The sequence below is a fragment of the Ranitomeya imitator genome, chromosome 1 (genome assembly GCF_032444005.1).
Source record: "Ranitomeya imitator isolate aRanImi1 chromosome 1, aRanImi1.pri, whole genome shotgun sequence".
Lineage (NCBI taxonomy): Eukaryota > Metazoa > Chordata > Amphibia > Anura > Dendrobatidae > Ranitomeya > Ranitomeya imitator.
The window spans coordinates 305,499,573-305,519,826 of NC_091282.1; the positions used below are offsets into that span (position 1 = coordinate 305,499,573).

General features: G+C 44.2%; 1 protein-coding gene across 1 annotated transcript in view; it reads right to left on the bottom strand.

The window, feature by feature from the left end:
- Positions 1 to 12,868: 12,868 nt before the first annotated feature.
- ACADS (acyl-CoA dehydrogenase short chain) overlaps positions 12,869 to 20,254 on the bottom strand; it is a 45,581-nt gene continuing 38,195 nt past the window's right edge. Inside the window, exon 10 of the mRNA XM_069757965.1 lies at positions 12,869 to 13,690. Coding sequence (XP_069614066.1) covers positions 13,538 to 13,690 — 153 coding nt within the window. The 3' untranslated portion in view covers positions 12,869 to 13,537. The remainder of the gene's footprint in view (positions 13,691 to 20,254) is intronic.

Genomic DNA, 20,254 nt, shown 5'->3' on the forward strand with positions numbered 1-20,254 from the left:
GGTGCAGCTGTGCTGGGGGAGAAAATGTCTAGAAGGTTGGAGGAGTGTTAAAACTAGGGAATGGGGGGGAGGGTATTCATTTTATAGGAGGGGAAGATAGTGCAGACAGAGACATGGGCACAAATAAGGAAGTTGGGGGTGGCGGTGGCATGGGGGGTGGGGTTAGAACAATTAATAATTTAACAAATAGATTAATGGCTGCACTCAAAGTTAATCTGTGCTAGAGCAAGGAAATGTGCGATACATGATATGGGAATAGCATAATGGCTTGTGAAATATATGAAAAAAACACATGAGATTCTTAGCACAAGATTTGGCCAAAAGTTGTGAGCCCATCCACCAATCATCAAGGTAATCTCAGAACGGATGGGTACCTGACGATTGGTGGATGGGCTCACAACTTTTGGCCAAATCTTGTGCTAAGAATCTCATGTGTTTTTTCATATATTTCACAAGCCATTATGCTATTCCCATTTCATGTATCGCACGTTTCCTTGCTCTAGCACAGATTAACTTTGAGTGCAGCCATTAATCTATTTGCTATATGACTTTTTTGGTTATGCACCAGTTCAGACTAGATTGCTGTTCAGTCAGTTTTTCTATATCTACTAATTAATAATTTAAGTAAGAATAGAGCTCCAGAGAGATACATATAATGTATGTATACTAATGCCAGAAGCCTTGCCAACAAAATGAACAAATTAGAATTAATGTTGTTGGAGCATAATTATGACATGGTGGGGATATCTGAAACATGGCTGGATGAGAGCCATGACTGGGCTGTTAACTTGCAGGGCTATAGTCTGTTCAGAAATGACTGAATGGATGAGCGAGGGGGAGGTGTGTGTTTATATGTAAAATCATCTTTAAAACCCATCCTGCGTGATAATATAGGTGAATCTAATGAAAATGTAGAGTCCCTGTGGGTGGAGATAAGGGGAGGGGGAAAAAAATAAATTACTGATGGGGTTTGTTATAAGTCTCCAAAAATAATGGAAGCAACGGAGAATATCCTCATAAAGTAAATTGATGAAGCAGCGACTCAAGGAGAAGTCATTATTATGGGGGACTTCAACTACCCTGAAATACATTTGGGAACAGAAACCTGCAGTTCCAGCAAAGGTAATGACAACTATGAGACAATTACACACAACTGGTTCAGAACCCAGCAAGAAGGGGGGCACTGCTAGACCTAATATTAACCAACAGACCAGACCGCATAGCAAATGTAAGGGTTGGGGGTCACTTGGGGAATAGTGATCACAAAATAATAAATTTTCATGTATCCTTTAATAACGTGTAGTGGAGGGGTTACAAGGACACTAAACTTCTGGAGGGCAAATTTCCAACGGATGAGAGAGGATCTTGGTGCAATTAACTGGGACGATATCCTGAGACATAAAAATACACAAAGAAAATGGGAGACGTTTATTAGCATCCTGGATAGGACCTGTGCACAGTATATACCGTATGGGAATAAACAGACTAGAAATAGGAGGAAATCAATATGGCTAAATAGAGCTGTAAGGGGCGCAATAAGTGACAAAAAGAAAGCATTTGGAGAATTAAAGGAAGTAGGTAGTAATGAGGCATTAAATAAATACAGAAAATTAAATAAATTCTGTAAAAAGCAAATTAAGGCAGCAAAGATTGAGACAGAGAGGACTCATTGCCAGAGAGAGTAAAAATAATCCCAAAATATTCTTTAACTACGTAAATAGTAAGAAACTAAAAAAATTATAGTGTTGGCCCCCTTAAAAATAGTCTGGGTGAAATGGTGGATGAGGATGAGGATGAGGAAAAAGCCAATATGCTAAATGACTTTTTTTCATCAGTATTTACACAAGAAAATTCCATGGCAGACAATATGATTAGTGATAACAAAAATTCCCCATTAAGTGTCACCTGCTTAACCCAGCAGGAAGTACGGCAGCGTCTAAAAATCACTAAAATTTACAAATATCCGGGCCTGGATGGGATACACCCCCGAGTACTGCAGGAATTAAGTACAGTCCTTGATAGACCATTATTTTTAATCTTTAACCCCTATTTGTCATTGGACGTACTATTCCGTCCATGTGGGGTAGGCCTTAATTCCCACGGATGGAATAGTACGTCCGGCGCGATCGACAGCGCTCACGGGGGGAGCGCGGCCTATCGCGGTCGGGTGTCAGCTGCCTATCCCAGCTGACATCCGGCACTATGTGCCAGGAGCGGTCACGGACCGCTCCCGGCACATTAACCCCCGGCACACCACGATCAAACATGATCGCTGTGTGCCGGCAGTGCAGGGAAGCATTGCGCAGGGAGGGGGCTTCCTGCGTGCTTCCCTGAGACCCCCGCAGCAACGCAATGTGATCGAGTTGCTGCAAGGGTCTCTTACCTACCTCCCTGCAGCAAGGCCCGGATCCAAAATGGCCGCGGCATCCGGGTCCTGCAGAGAGGGAGGTGGCTTAACAAGTGCCTGCTCAGAGCAGGTGCTTGGTAAGCCTGCAGCGCTGTAAGTCAGATCGCTGATCTGACAGAGTGCTGTGCAAACTGTCAGATCAGCGATCTGTGATGTCCCCCCCCCTGGGACAAAGTAAAAAAGTCCCCCAAAAAATTTCCACACGTGTAAAAAAAAAAAATATTATTCCCATAAATACATTTCTTTATCTAACTAAAAAAATAAAATAAATAAAAGTACACATATTTAGTACCGCCGCATCCATAACGACCCAGCCTATAAAACTGTCCCACTAGTTAACCCCTTCAGTAAACACCGTAAGGAAAAAAAAAACGAGGCACAAAACAACGCTTTATTATCATACATCCAAACAAGTTCAAGCTGCCCTGCAGTCCGAGGGTACAACAGTGTCAACCTGTACTATCCGTCGGCATCTGAATGAAAAGGGATTGTACGGTAGGAGACCCAGGAAGACCCCACTTCTTACCCCGAGACATAAAAAAGCCAGGCTGGAGTTTGCCAAAACGTACCTGAAAAAGCCTAAAACGTTTTGGAAGAATGTTCTCTGGTCAGATGAGACAAAAGTAGAGCTTTTTGGGCAAAGGCATCAACATAGAGTTTACAGGAGAAAAAAAGAGGCATTCAAAGAAAAGAACACGGTCCCTACAGTCAAACATGGCGGAGGTTCCCTGATGTTTTGGGGTTGTTTTGCTACCTCTGGCACTGGACTGCTTGACCGTGTGCATGGCATTATGAAGTCTGAAGACTACCAACAAATTTTGTAGCATAATGTAGGGCCCAGTGTGAGAAAGCTGGGTCTCCCTCAGAGGTCATGGGTCTTCCAGCAGGACAATGACCCAAAACACACTTCAAAAAGCACTAGAAAATGGTTTGAGAGAAAGCACTGGAGACTTCTAAGGTGGCCAGCAATGAGTCCAGACCTGAATCCCATAGAACACCTGTGGAGAGATCTAAAAATGGCAGTTTGGAGAAGGCACCCTTCAAATATCAGGGACCTGGAGCAGTTTGCCAAAGAAGAATGGTCTAAAATTCCAGCAGAGCATTGTAAGAAACTCATTGATGGTTACCGGAAGTGGTTGGTCGCAGTTATTTTGGCTAAAGGTTGTGCAACCAAGTATTAGGCTGAGGGTGTTAATACTTTTGTCTGGCCCATTTTTTGAGTTTTGTGTGAAATGATCAATGTTTTGCTTTTTGCCTCATTCTCTTTTGTGTTTTTTCATTTAAGACAAATTAAATGAAGATAATAATACCAAATAATTTGTGTTTGCAATAATTTTCAGGAAGAAAATGAGTATTATCTGACTGAATTGCAGGGGTGTCAATACTTTTGGCCATGACTGTATACAAGTCACTAGTTCGACCACACTTAGAATACTGTGTACAGTTCTGGTCTCCGGTGTATAAGAAAGACATAGCTGAACTGGAGCAGGTGCAGAGAAGAGCGACCAAGGTTATTAGAGGACTGGGGGGTCTGCAATACCAAGATAGGTTATTACACTTGAGGCTATTTATTTTGGAAAAAACGAAGGCTAAGGGGTGATCTTATGTTAATGTATAAATATATGAGGGGACAGTACAAAGACCATTCTGATGATCTTTTTAATCATAGACCTGAGACAGGGACAAGGGGGCTTCCTCTACGTCTGGAGGAAGGAAGGTTTAAGCATAATAACAGACACGGATTCTTTACTGTAAGAGCAGTGAGACTATGGAACTCTCTGCTGTATGATGTTGTAATGAGTGATTCATTACTTAAATTTAAGAGGGGCCTGGATACCTTTCTGGAAAAGTATAATGTTACAGGGAATATACACTAGATTCCTTGATAGGGCGTTGATCCAGGGAACTAGTCTATTTGCCGTATGTGGAGTCGGGAAGAAATTTTTTTTGGATCAACATGTTAGGGCATGTTAGAATAGGCTATGGGTTGAACTAGATGGACTTAAAGTCTTCCTTCAACCTTAATAATAGCTATGTTACTATGTTAGGTAACACACTGACTCACCAGTGACGTCTCTAGCTGAAGTCCTTCATCTTTGCTTTTCTTTTTCATCCAGCTGAGACCGCCATAAATTCTTCCAGCCAGGACTTGCCTTTGCATAAAATAACACAGTTACCTAGAGCACCGCTTCCAGAGCACATTGCCCACATTTTCCCATTCTTCAACACTACACATCTGAATACAGAGGTGCACCCACAATCTACTATATAATTGTCTAAGGGTCACTTCCGTCTTTCTATCTGTCCTTCTGTCTTTCGGTCACGGATATTCATTGGTCGCGGCCTCTGTCTGTCATGGAATCCAAGTCGCTGATTGGTCGTGGCAAAACGCCCACGATCATTGCCACGACCAATCAGCGACGGGCGCAGTCCAGCGGCAACATGGCTGCTCCTTCCTCCCCGCAGTCAGTGCCTGCTCCATACTCCCCTCCAGTCAGCGCTCACACAGGGTTAATGTCAGCGCTAATGGACCGCGTTATGCCGCGGTGTAACGCACTCCATTAAAGCTGCTATTAACCCTGTGTGACCAACTTTTTTACTATTGATGCTGCCTATGCAGCATCAATAGTAAAAAGATCTAATGTTAAAAATAATAATAAAAAAAACTAAAAAATCATCATATACTCACCTTCTGGCGCCTTTCCTGCTCCTCGCGATGCTCCGGTAACCGGTCCATGCATTGCGATCTCGCAAGATGATGACGTAGTGGTCTCGCAAGACCGCTACGTCATCATCTCGCAAGACCGCAATGCACTCTTGAGAACGGAGCACGCGAGGAGCGTCGGTAAACGCTTCCTGGATCCAGGGGCCAATGGAAGGTGAGTATATAACTATTTTTTATTTTAATTCTTTTTTTTTTTTTTAACAGGGATATGATGCCCACATTGCTATGTACTATGCGGGCTGTGCAATATATTACGCAGGCTGTGCAATATACTACGTGGCTGGGCAATGTACTACGCGGGCTGTGCCATATACTACGCGGGCTTTGCAATATAGTACACGGGCTGCGCAATATACTACGTGACTGGGCAATATACTACGTGACTGGGCAATATACTGGACACTGGTGCAGAAAGCTGGACACAGGGGCAGAAAGCTGGACACTGGTGTAGAATGCTGGACACTGATACAGAAAGCTGGACATTGGGGCAGAAAGCTGGACACTAGTGCAGAATGTTGGATACTGATGCAGAAAGCTGGACACAGGGGCAGAACGCTGGACACAGGGGCAGAACGCTGGACACAGGGGCAGAAAGCTGGACACAGGGGCAGAAAGCTGGACACTGGTGCAGAAAGCTGGACACTGGTGCAGAAAGCTGGACATAGGGGCAGAATGCTGGACACGGGCAGAATGCTGGACACTGATGTAGAAAGCTGGACATTGGGGCTAAACGCTGGACACAGGGGCAGAAAGCTAGACACTGGTGCAGAAAGCTGGGCACTGGGGCAGAAAGCTAGACACTGGTGCAGAAAGCTGGACACTGGTGCAGAAAGCTGGACACTGGTGCAGAATGTTGGATACTGATGCAGAAAGCTGGACACAGGGGCAGAACGCTGGACACAGGGGCAGAACGCTGGACACAGGGGCAGAACGCTGGACACAGGGGCAGAACGCTGGACACAGGGGCAGAAAGCTGGACACAGGGGCAGAAAGCTGGACACTGGTGCAGAAAGCTGGACACTGGTGCAGAAAGCTGGACACTGGTGCAGAAAGCTGGACACTGGTGCAGAAAGCTGGACACTGGTGCAGAAAGCTGGACACTGGTGCAGAAAGCTGGACACTGGTGCAGAAAGCTGGACACTGGTGCAGAAAGCTGGACACAGGGGCAGAATGCTGGACACGGGCAGAATGCTGGACACTGATGTAGAAAGCTGGACATTGGGGCAAAACGCTGGACACAGGGGCAGAAAGCTAGACACTGGTGCAGAAAGCTGGACACTGGTGCAGAAAGCTGGACACTGGTGCAGAATGTTGGATACTGATGCAGAAAGCTGGACACAGGGGCAGAACGCTGGACACAGGGGCAGAAAGCTGGACACTGGTGCAGAAAGCTGGACACGGGCAGAAAGCTGGACACAGGGGCAGAAAGCTGGACACGGGCAGAATGCTGGACACTGATGTAGAAAGCTGGACATTGGGGCAAAACGCTGGACACGGGCAGAACGCTGGACACGGGCAGAAAGCTGGACACAGGGGCAGAAAGCTGGACACTGGTGCAGAAAGCTGGACACTGGTGCAGAAAGCTGGACACTGGAGCAGAAAGCTGGACACTGGAGCAGAAAGCTGGACACAGGGGCAGAATGCTGGACACGGGCAGAATGCTGGACACTGATGTAGAAAGCTGGACATTGGGGCAAAATGCTGGACACAGGGGCAGAAAGCTAGACACTGGTGCAGAAAGCTGGACACTGGTGCAGAATGTTGGATACTGATGCAGAAAGCTGGACACAGGGGCAGAACGCTGGACACAGGGGCAGAAAGCTGGACACTGGTGCAGAAAGCTGGACACGGGCAGAAAGCTGGACACAGGGGCAGAAAGCTGGACACGGGCAGAATGCTGGACACTGATGTAGAAAGCTGGACATTGGGGCAAAACGCTGGACACAGGGGCAGAAAGCTGGACACAGGGGCAGAAAGCTGGACACAGGAGCAGAACACTGGACACAGGGGCAGAAAGCTGGACACGGGCAGAAAGCTGGACACGGGCAGAATGCTGGATACTGGTGCAGAATGCTGGACACTGATGCAGAAAGCTGGACATTGGGGCAGAAAGCTGGACACTGGTGCAGAATGTTGGACACTGGTGCAGAAAGCTGGACACTGGTGCAGAAAGCTGGACACTGGTGCAGAAAGCTGGACACTGGTGCAGAAAGCTGGACACTGGTGCAGAAAGCTGGACACAGGGGCAGAAAGCTGGACATAGGGGCAGAACGCTGGACACGGGCAGAAAGCTGGATACGGGCAGAAAGCTGGACACTGGTGCAGAAAGCTGGACACAGGGGCAGAAAGCTGAACACAGGGGCAGATCGCTGGACACAGGGGCAGAAAGCTGGACATAGGGGAAGAACGCTGGAAATAGGGGCAGAACGCTGGACATAGGGGCAGAACGCTGGACCCAGGGGCAGAACGCTGGACACGGGCAGAAAGCTGGATACGGGCAGAAAGCTGGACACTGGTGCAGAAAGCTGGACACGGGCAGAACGCTGGACATAAGGGCAGAAAGCTGGATACAGGGGCAGAAAGCTGGACACAGGGGCAGAAAGCTGAACACAGGGGCAGAACGCTGGACACAGGGGCAGAACGCTGGACACAGGGGCAGAAAGCTGGACACAGGGGCAGAACGCTGGACATAAGGGCAGAAAGCTGGACATAAGGGCAGAAAGCTGGACACAGGGGCAGAACGCTGGACACAGGGGCAGAACGCTGGACACAGGGGCAGAAAGCTGGACACAGGGGCAGAAAGCTGGACACAGGGGCAGAACGCTGGACATAAGGGCAGAAAGCTGGACATAAGGGCAGAAAGCTGGACACTGGTGCAGAAAGCTGGACACTGGTGCAGAATGCTGGACACTGGTGCAGAAAGCTGGACACTGGTGCAGAAAGCTGGACACAGGGGCAGAACGCTGGACATAAGGGCAGAAAGCTGGACACAGGGGCAGAAAGCTGGACACTGGTGCAGAAAGCTGGACACTGGTGCAGAATGCTGGACACTGGTGCAGAATGCTGGACACTGGTGCAGAATGCTGGACACTGGTGCAGAATGCTGGACACAGGGGCAGAAAGCTGGACACGGGCAGAAAGCTGGACATTGGTGCAGAAAGCTGGACACTGGAAGATGCGCCTATTCTGGCACTTAGCCTCTCTCTTCCCACTCCCGTGTAGCAGTGGGATATGGGGTAATGAAGGGTTAATGTCACCTTGCTATTGTGAGGTGACATTAAGTCAGATTAATAATGGAGAGACGTCAATTATGACACCTATCCATTATTAATCCAATAGTATGAAATGGTTAAAAAAACACACACACATTATTACAAAGTATTTTAATGAAATAAATACACAGGTTGTTGCAATATTTTATTATACTGGTAATCCACCTGAAGACCCTTGTCACCTGAAACAAATGTAAACAAAACAAACAACAATATTCCATACCTTCCGACGATCAGTCTCGTCCCACTCTGTAAATCCATCTGAAAGGGTTAACTAATTTTACAAACAGAAACCTGCTAATGCAGCCACCCCTGCCTGTAAAAACCCGGCGAATGAATGGAATGTAGGTGAATGACCTGTAGGTACCTCGAGTTGCGGTGATGCGCCATCTGCTGGATGTCCTCAAATGAACTCAAGCCTGAGAAAATATTCTGAAAAGTTCCCACTGACATCATATATATATATATATATATATATGTTTTTACGATTATTTGAGCCCATGGATCCATTGTATGTCCGTATTGCAAGCCTGCAAGAAAATCTCGCAGTACGGATGCCATACGGATTACATACGGAGGATGCCATGCGCAAAATACGCTTACACACCCTGCCTACGGATGACATACGAATCACTATTTTGGGGAATTTTCTGCATATTACGGCCATAAATAACGGACCGTATTTTCATACACTGAGTGTGACGCCGGCCTAATAGGTTAGAGTAGAATAGGGCCCGGCCAAAAGAGTCTACCTTGTCGTCATGGCAGATTAAAAAAATCTTTTGGCCAAAACAAAAGCTGCTGGCTATGTGTGATCTGGTGATGGGACTGTCAGTGTGATAGGTGAGAAGCGGAGTTTTTCCAAGAGAGAGCAGTGGGACTGTGGACAGTTCGAGGGGTGGAGCGTGGAGGCAGGGCTGGGGTGGAGACTGGGCAGAGTCTTAAGGGGGCCCCGAAAATTTTGCCAGTATGGGGCCCAAAATTTCTAGTGGCAGCCCTGCATACATATGGTATTGAACATTAGGTCGGTCGAGGTATTCTCTGGAGATTGTATATCCCCCACCTCACAGATCTGTCAATAAAGTAAGTCTGCCTTACCTTGGTGTACCGATTCAGGAATTTCTGGAAAAGCATGCCTTGGATCTTTTTCCTCCCACACAGCACAGAAAAGGTTACTATTCCCTGATGTTTCTTCTGCCAAACCCCAATAAAAAAAATAGACGTCTCCGCAAATGTTCAAGATGCGGTTGTAGGTTTGTCATCACCTTGCTTTCCATAGAAGAGGTGATCGGCTTGTTGGATCTCAAAGACGTTTTCGTTCATATACCTACCGCCGCACAGCACAGGCAGTGTCTCCCAATCGATTTTGTAAAAAAGGTTAAAGAAGCATTCCTCCCATCATAGTTTTTTATCCTCTTATTATAATGCAAACATCATATTATATAGCACTGTGTACTTACAATTGCTCATTTTGTCTTTCCACCCGGCTAATTGTTTTTTCTCTGCTCTATGTAGTAACTGGAAGTCTCTTGTCCCTGCATTTATCATCCCCCTCTTCATCTCCTGACCCAGCTGTTCCACTCCCCCCCCTACCTGACAGTGACTTTTGCAGTGACACATGACTCATACAAGGAAAATTGACCTCCTGTTTCTACATAGAGCTTAGAAGGATTTAGCTAGTCAGTTATGAATCACGTGATGTCATAGACTTAATGGAGAACAGAAGAATTAGATGGGTAGAAAGTCAAAATTAGCAACTGTAACTTCACAGTGACATATAATATGATGACTGCAATATATCAGGATAGAAATTTTGATGGGTGGGATTCTTTAAAATACCACATATTCAGTTTGTTGCCCTTTTATGTTCTGGGGGTACTCATCAAGACCTCAGTGGTACTTTTTTTTTTTTTCTTTTACATAAGCTTTATCTCCTACAATGATAATTGACTGCTTCTACAGAGATATTTCAGAGCATTTAGACATTGTGGTAATGAAAGTCTTCTTTCAACCAGAGAAGATTCTTACTATTAAATGGTATTATTGGCAATACTTCACATCCAAGTCATCTCAACCAGGACACAAAAAGAGTATTGAGCCCGTTTACTTCAATAAAGGCTGTATCTTGGGTCAAAGCCCATCTCAGAACAAGATAGTTAGAACTTGGAACAGAGACCAAGCTGGCCTCACCAAGAAAGTAATTTGTTCCAAAACAGTGTATTGTGTTAACCATGGATGCCTCAAGCCAGGGTTGGGGAGCACACCATCATTGTTTTATCACGAGGACACCAAGAGATCCTCGAGCTTGAGACATTATCGTGTTGAGTTTTGTTTTGTTACAATGTCAAATGAAATTTTAAAAAATTAAATATAAAAAATATATACACTGCTCAAAAAATAAAAGGGAACACTAAAATCTCACATCCTAGATATCACCGAATGAAATATACCAGTTGTAAATCTTTATTCATTACATAGTGGAATGTGTTGAGAACAATAAAACCTAAAAATTATCAATGTAAATCACAACTAATATCCCACGGAGGTCTGGAGTTGGAATGATGCTCAAAATCAAAGTGGAAATTGAAGCTACAGGCTGATCCAACTTCAGTGGAAATACCTCAAGACAAGGAAATGATGCTCAATAGTGTGCCTGTATGACCTCCCTAAAATGCCTGGGCATGCTCCTGAGGGATCTCCTCCCAGACCTGGACTAAAGCATCCGCCAACTCCTGGACAGTCTGTGGTGCAACGTGACGTTGGTGAATAGTACGAGACATGATGTCGCAGATGTGTTCAATCAGATTCAGGTCTGGGGAACGGGCGGGTCAGTCCATAGCTTCAATGCCTTCATCTTCAGGAACTGCTGACACACTCCAGCCACATGAGGTCTGGCATTCTCCTGCATTAGGAGGAACCCAGGGCCAACCTCACCAGCATATGGTCTCACAAGGGGACAGAGGATCTCCTTTCAGTACCTAATGGCAGACAGGCTACTTCTCGCAAGCACATGGCTCCAAAGACATGCCACCCCACACCATTACTGACCCACTCGCAAACCGGTCATGCTGAAGGATGTTGCAGGCAGCAGATGTGTCACATGTGCTCAGTGTGAACCTGCTTTCATCTGTGAAGAGCATAGGGTGCCAGTGATGAATTTGCCATTCCTAGTGTTCTATGGTAAATGCCAAGCATCCTGCACGGTGTTGGGCTGTGAGCACAACCCCATCTGTGGACGTCGGGCACTCAGACCATCCTCATGGAGTCCGTTTCTAACCATTTGTGCAGACACATGCACATTTTGGCCTGCTGAAGGTCATTTTGCAGGGCTCTGGCAGTGCTCCTCCTTGCACAAAGGCTGAGGTAGCAGTCCTGCTGCTGGGTTGCTGCCCTCCTACGGCCCCCTCCACGTCTCCTGGTGTACTGACCTGTCTCCTGGTAGCGCCTCCAGCCTCTGGACACTACGCTGACAGACACACCAAACCTTCTTGCCATAGCTCGCATTGATGTGCCATGCTGGATGAGCTGCACTACCTATGCCAATTGTGTGGGTTGTAGAGTCCGTCTCATGCCACCACGAGTGTGAAAGCACAACCAACATTCAAAAGTGACCAAAACATCAGCCAGAAAGCATTGGTACTGAGATGTGGTCTGTGGTCCCCATCTGCAGAACCACTCCTTTATTGAGTGTGTCTTGATAATTGCTAATAATTTCCATCTGGGGACATGGAAACATTTGACACCTTCTGACACTTTTGAAGAGACACACCAATTGCAACCTGACACTACTTACTATGAGAGAGGTCACACAAATAGGGTTCAAAGAAAAATAATGTATTTATTGGTAAAATAGCCAGGATCCGGTCACAAACCAAGGATTAGAATATTAACCTGAGAGGCTGGTCTAGAAATTTGACCTCCATGTTGACTCTCTAAATAAGGCCTTTATACATAGAAAGCTGTTCACAGATTGAGGGACAGCCAAGCTGATGTGAGCCATTCCATATTCATCCCCCCTTAGGGAGCAGAATGCCGGACTGCAAAGTTTAGATATTTCTGTAAGTTTTCTGACTTTATTTTTAGTAGTAGTAGTACTTCCGGGACTCATCGCCCGTGTGTTCGGTAAGCGGTGACAGCGTGTATGAGCGGGGTGCATGGTCTCTGTCAGGGTGTGAGTTATGCTCCCACTGCAGTACAGGACAGATGCTGAATGCTGGACAGAGGAGACAGATTAACTCTTGCAGGTGCCACCCCCAGTCACATGCTGAGAAGCAGGTACGTGACAGTTTGTTTTTAAGTTATGCATGCTTGTGGCATGTCAAGCCTGAGAATGAAGTTGTTTCCTTGCCTACCATTGATCTCTTTGGGGTCCTACCAGTGAGAAACCCCTCTTTCATTCCATAAAGATCACTGATAGAAACTTTCAATTTGTTTTCGAATATGCAAAAAAAAAAAAAATCCATACATATTCAATTACATTTTATTAAAAAGTCTACATTGTTCTGTAAATTTTAAAGTGTGTGCCTGACAAACAGAATACAAATTTTAAATATTTGCTAAATGATCACATTTGTCATACACATGGACCCCAGAAATCTATGGCTACATGACAATGTATTTAGGTAACCAAACCTGTGCTCCATGTGTAGAACATGAATGAAGAGAGTCAGAGTTTTGGGGATATCTGGAGGTTACACTTTAATTTGAATGCATAACACTTTAGGCTTTTTTTTTCGTGTTTCTGCCCGGGAGGGGCAATTATACATTTCTGGGGGTGTTTTTGAACCAAAGTTGAACGCTGATCCAGAAAAAAGGGGAAGTTACATTACATTTTCTATTCCTTTTCAATCCACTTCTGGCTTTGGCTGAAAAACAAACACCAGACGTTTGCAGCAATTTTAGTCATGGACTTGTTCTTGCGGATGTTTTCCCAGAGTAGTGCAATTAGTAAGGCAGGGACTTTTTATCTGTGTACAATCCTGGTAATAAAACCTTACATTATCGAATTCTACATCCCTGAAAGCAATAGCTCGGTGATGGATGGCTTTGTTGGAAATATGAAGCTCAAGAAATTTGGTAGTTGTCCCAGATTTAAGGCATTTTGGTAAGTTTTTTTGTTTTGTCTCTGGTGCTTTATTGCTGATATTCTTTAAGCAGTTGGTTGGCGATTACCAGTCTTTGGATCTCACTGGTCCCTTCGTAGATTTCAGTGATTCGCGCATCTCTGTAATGACGTTCAGCAGGCATCTCCGTCACATACCCCATGCCACCAAGAATCTGAATGGCCTGGAAAGATATATCAATACAAAATATGAGCTGAGCAGTGAGAATGCCTGAATAATTTCATGGAAAAGACATGAAAATTCAAACTACCGGTGGCTGCTTAATAAAAAAAAAACAACAACAGGTTTTTGACTACATTGGATTCCATCTTTAGGACGTTATATTTCTTGGTACCCCAGCCATAAATATGCAGTCCAATAGCCATGTTAAAGTGTAAATAGTGATGTGTATTCACAGAGAGTGAGGTTAGACCTGGCATATATGTCAGTGACCGCTTCAGAGGGCACCATGATTGCTGTTGAACTCATTTTATTGTGGTTCCCTGTAGCATCAGGACTCTAGAACAAGGGGGTAATGGCTGCGGAGTTCGTAATCTAAGGTTCCACTGACTTCTACATTCTACACTCAGACTCCTGAGTAATTAATTAGTAGCTTTAGTAGTAACAAGTTAGTGCAGTAAATTGGGGAAAAAAAGGTAAATCAAGTGCAATCAATAGCTTATTGATATTGATGCACAAAGAAAAAAAATGTAAAATGAGTCACGAGTGATGGCATAGCCAAAAGGGAATGACAACAATATACCGTATTTTTCACTATATAAGACGCACCTAGATTTTAGAGGAGGAAAATAAGAAAAAAAATATTTAGAGCCAAATAGTGTGCAAAAAACTTGCGAATGATGCACTGTTATGGAGGATCTGTGGTGAAGCACTATTATGGGGGATCAGTGGTGACGCACTGTTATGGGGGGGGATCAGTGGTGACGCACTGTTATGGGGGATCAGTGGTGACGCACTGTTATGGGGGGATCAGTGGTGACGCACTGTTATGGGAGGATCTGTGGATGACAGTTATACAGGATCTGCGGATGACACTATACATTGTGCAGGGACAGATATCTGATTGGTGGAGGCAGCTCAGCAACAGTTCCCTCCACCGATTAATATCTATCCCTGCAAAGAAGGAGAATCATGCTTCTTTCCCTCCTCTACTTTAGGGCTCCGTGTGCAGCGGAGCCCAGAATTCACCCTGCTGCCAGCTAGTATTTGCCGAGAGCTACTGCAGCGCATGCGCAGATTGAGAGCTCCATCTGCGCATGCGCTGATTCGGTGGCCATTTTCTTGAAGTCCTGTGCAGTAGGCACAGGCGCTTATTCCGGAAACCGGAAGCGCAATGACGCTGCCCTGCACTGTGCCACCCGAACACCAGAGAAATCAGCACTGCCACCCCCAGCTCCGCTGCACTGCCCCACCGGTGACCCTGCCTCTTGCCAGCCCGCCCACTCCGCAGCCAGCACCGCTGCTCCCGCCAGCACCGCAGTAAGAGATTCCATCACTGTTTCCCTATTTTTTTTTCACTATTCCGATTGTAAGACGCACCCCCATTTCCCCCCCAATTTTGGTGAAATAAAAGTGACGACTTACTAAACTAACAAATACACTAAGGGAAAGTAACAATGTTTAATAACTAGAAAAAACCCCCATAAAAAGATATATACTTTATTAAATGACCAAAAATAGAAAAAGTAAGTATAAAAACCTACAAAAAAACCCTATCCAATATATACAGTCCTCAAAAGAAAAGGACTATAATGCCCTATAGATAACCTAAATATACACTGGTAGAATACAAATAGCCTAATAGATGTGTAACGCAGCAATTTGTGATATAAAGAAGCAACTGTAAGGGTGAATAGATGTAGGTGAAAATGTCCCTACAGGCTATACAGAATATCTACGCGCTGATCCTACCTAGGTGCGGAGGTTGGCACCCTAAGAAATATCGAGAATGGCGCCCCCGCTCGTACGATGACTATCCCTGTTCTCCTATCTACTCCCTATAAGAGATAGGTATAGAAACAGAAGGCCAGATGGCTGTAAATAACTTGTGGAGATATGTGATCCCAATAATACAGGCCCACCCCTCAAATGTGATGTGAGACCAAGGGATAGAACTAAACACACATTAGGAGCAAATACTATAGAACAAACAGAATAAATCTACCAGTGCTATAATTCATAATACATAGCAAATGCTGTAATACCAGATACACAGTAAATGCTCAGGACTGATTAAAGATAATACATGTATACCATATAGATAAATAGAGTCGCGCTACCACATACATCTAGATACATGACACCTAGATACTTTCGACAGTGTGAACAATACAGCTAATGTACAACATAGTAAAGACAAAAATGATATACTCATCTACTGTATTAAATAGTCCACAACTGAAGATCAATCCAGATGCAGTGGCCAGAATAACGATAACCGCGCTGACAACTTCTCCAAAAAACCTCTCGACGCGTTTCCCCCAAACAGAACTGGGTTCATCAGGAGAGACCAGATAACAACATGGCAGTGATGGATTGAAAAGATAGCCCTAAATGTTGTTAAATGTTGTTGTACACATTTGAGGGGTGGGCCTGTATTATTGGGATCACATATCTCCACAAGTTATTTACAGCCATCTGGCCTTCTGTTTCTATACCTATCTCTTATAGGGAGTAGATAGGAGACCAGGGATAGTCATCGTACGAGCGGGGGCGCCATTCTCGATATTTCTTAGGGTGCCAACCTCCGCACCTAGGTAGGATCAGCGCGTAGATATTCTGTATAGCCTGTAGGGACATTTTCACCTACATCTATTCACCCTTACAGTTGCTTCTTTATATCACAAATTGCTGCGTTACACATCTATTAGGCTATTTGTATTCTACCAGTGTATATTTAGGTTATCTATAGGGCATTATAGTCCTTTTCTTTTGAGGACTGTGTATATTGGATAGGGGTTTTTTGTAGGTTTTTATACTTACTTTTTCTATTTTTGGTCATTTAATAAAGTATATATCTTTTTATGGGGGTTTTTTCTAGTTGTGAAATAAAAGTGAGTCTTACAAAGTGGAAAATACGGTAACTAAAAATGTAAATCAGAGACAGTGCATGTGCAAATTATCAAAAATCTAACCCAATAAAAAAAGTGAACAGATGTATAAACGTTAACAAATTGCCACATGATGTTGGATGTAACAAATGATGCAAAAAATAATGATCTCAATTAGGGCAAAATATACATATTCATAATTAATTATGACTCAGTGGACAGAGCCAGCCCGCACCTGTGTTTCCCAGACTCCAACCCTCACGGCCCTAAGCACATCATGTTTTTAGTATTTCTTTAGTATTGCATGGGTGAAAGAACCTGTGCCTTGATAATGCCATCACCTGTGCAATACTAGCGAAAACCATTATCTGTAGGGGGCCGTGAAGACTGAAGTCTAGGAAACACTGGATTACGCCTTTGTCAGGAAATGTAGCAGACATGTGCCCTTCACCCACTGACTATAGTGAGGCTGGAGCTAATGCCATCCAGTAGGGAAGATTGATTACTCTGTGTTACAAAGGTTTTGTCCCTCGGACAATTTTGACTTTGAGTGTTCCTAATAAGATTTTTTTTTCATGCTGATTTCAGAAATGACTTTTTCTGAAACCGTATATTATGAATTTTCCATTGAAATAACAAATTGCTGATCTACACATATGCAAGCACTTATTACGCGAATTCAGCGCAGGCGCAATGAATCATTCGACTGACTGTGTCCGGAGCGTTCGACTGACTGTGTCCGGAGCATACCACATCTCCTGGGCAGGGGAGGAATCAAAAGACAATACTGACATTACAGCAGGGGATCACCGAGGATTTATTTTGTGAGGTAAAATATTTCACTGACTGTTTTTAAACAATATTTTACCTCACAAAATGTATCCTCTACGATTTCAAGAGAGCACAGACGGGAGAAGTCATCACATGGGGAAAGAGAGTGGACAGGTGGGTGAGCACATGGGGGGGAGGGGGGGGGGGGAATAGATTCTCAACGCTGTAAAGCCTGCCCTCATCGTGACATTACCGCCCTCCCTCGGGCCTCCATCTAGTTACTATCATATATGCGATTCGCCTGAATACTTTTCACTTTAAAAAACTGAAGATTTATTTCGAAATGTCACGTCAGTGTCTCAACAGCAGTGAATTTCTGCTACATATGCGAACAATATACAATGAAAGCACAAAAGAAGGAAATGACTCCACTTTTTAATGCATATGAACTATACTTCGAATGTTCAATTGGAGTTCAGGACAAACCGTGGGCACCTCGTATATGCTGTGCATCTTGTTCTAGAAGCCTTAGAGCATGGCTGAATGGATCACGACCTTCAATACCGTTCGCTGTCCCAATGATATGGAGAGAGCAGAGAAATCATGTAACAGATTGCGGAATATCTTGTTACATTTGTAAGGCAGAAGTAGCAAAGAATAAGAAATCAATAGAATATCCTAATCTTCCTTTAGCCATAAGACCAGTGCCACACGATGAAAGTCTTTGTGTTCCAAAGCCGCCCAAAGTATGGACAATGGAAGACAACGAATATGAACTAACAATGTCAGTGGAAAATGAAACTACTGCAGACCCAGACGTTGAGCCTTCTACATCTAATCCACATCTGTTCAGTCAAGCTGATCTGAGTGACTTGGTCACAGATTTGAAATTGTCAGAGAGGCAGGCAGAATTATTGGGATCAAGGCTACAAGAACGGAATCTCTTCTTATTACCAGGAACAAGAGTTTCTGTTTTTCGTAGTTGTCAAGAAGACCTTAATCAATTTTGCAACCATGTCGACAGTCTAACCTTTTGCAAAGACGTCTTGGGGTTGTTTGGTGCTCTTGGATGCGAACATGACCCTAAGGAATGGCGATTGTTCATTGACTCGTCAGTTTTAAGTCTGAAGGCTGTTTTACTACACAATAGAAATATCTATCCTTCTATACCTATTGGACATCTCGTACACATGAAAGAAACATATGAGAATATGCAGTTACTGTTGACCCACATTAATTATAGAAATTATAACTGGAACATATGTGGTGATCTAAAAGTTGTTGCACTTCTTCTTGGACTGCAGCTTGGATATACCAAGTATTGTTGTTTTATTTGTGAGTGGGACAGTCGTGCACGAGAAAAGCAGTGTGTCAGAAAAGACACGCCGTGAAAACCTGGTTGCTGGACAGAAGAATGTTAAACATAATCCTCTCGCTGATCCAGCAAAGATATTTCTCCCTCCTTTGCATATTAAACTTGGGCTTAAGAAGAATTTTGTCAAAGCAATGAACAAAGAATCGGAAGCATTTTCTTACTAGTGACAGAAATTTCCAAGAATAAGTGATGCAAAGATTAAAGAAGGTAATTGTATTGGCCCACAGATCAGAGATATAATGAATGACAGTAGCTTTGATGATCTTTTGAAAGTTGCTGAACAAGTGGCATGGAGAGCCTTTAAAGATGTGACCTTCAACTTCCTTGGCAACAGCAGGGCACTGAACATGCTCATAGCATATCATTTGATGAAATGCAATATGTCACTAAAAATGCATTTTTTACATTCTCACTTGGACTTTTTTCCAATATTGGTGCCGTTAGCGATGAACACTGTGAAAGATTTCACCAAGACACTGCGCTGATGGAGAAAAGGTACCAGGAAAAGTGGAGTACGTCAATGCTGGCTATTGCTGGAATCTTATTTGAGAAGCATCTGACAAGTATTACACCATGTTCCAAATTATTATGCAAATTACATTGTTCTCGGACTTTCCTAAACGGTCGGTGCAAATGACAGTCAGTCTAATAAAAGTCATCACCCATTAGAGAAACCTCCCAATGATAACCGTATAATCTCAAAAATGAACAACATCCACAGTCCTGAGAGGAATGGAGCTATTAAATTTTATATACAGTATTTAATCTGGTAATGTAGGCTGTGTTTATGAAAAATAAACAAATGTTACAAAATGGGAACAAAATAATACAGTATATACAATCACATATAATAAAAGGGATAACAAAAGAAAAAGTGCTAAACCAGTGTCACAGTAATGGCTCAGTGCTTAGAGGAGGGAAGCACTCCTAAGCACAGGGATGGGGAACCTCAGGCCCGCAGGCTGCTTAACCCCTTTCCCACCTTAGACGTATAATTACGTCTAAGGTGGCCACCCCCGTTTGCTGCGGGCTCCGGCAGTGAGCCTGCAACTTTTCCGGCACATGTCAGCTGATTTGAACAACTGACATGTACACCTAACAGTTGCGGGTGGAATCACAATCCACCCGTGGCTGTTAACATGTTAAATGTCTTTGTCAATCTCTGACAGCGGCATTTAACATGCTCACGCCGGAATCGCGTCACTAATCCCGCACATCGGCGCCTGTGTTACATGACTGCGGGTCACCGATGGGCTGGCATGACAACCCCTGTTGTTGTCATTGCCAAATATCTTTGAGCTCTGCCCAGGTATCGGTGGTCATAGCAAGTGAGCATTTTAGCTACATAGAGCAGGGCTGAAGCCCTGATCTGTGGAATAGCCAACTGTCAAGAGAAAAATTGTAAAATCCATAAAGACATATCACTCTCTCACTGAACATATGAATTATACCCAGGGCCCGGAACTTACGACTGAAACGTATTCTACTGCTCAACCCCTGAGTGCCAAGTTTTTCTTTATTTATGGTACTC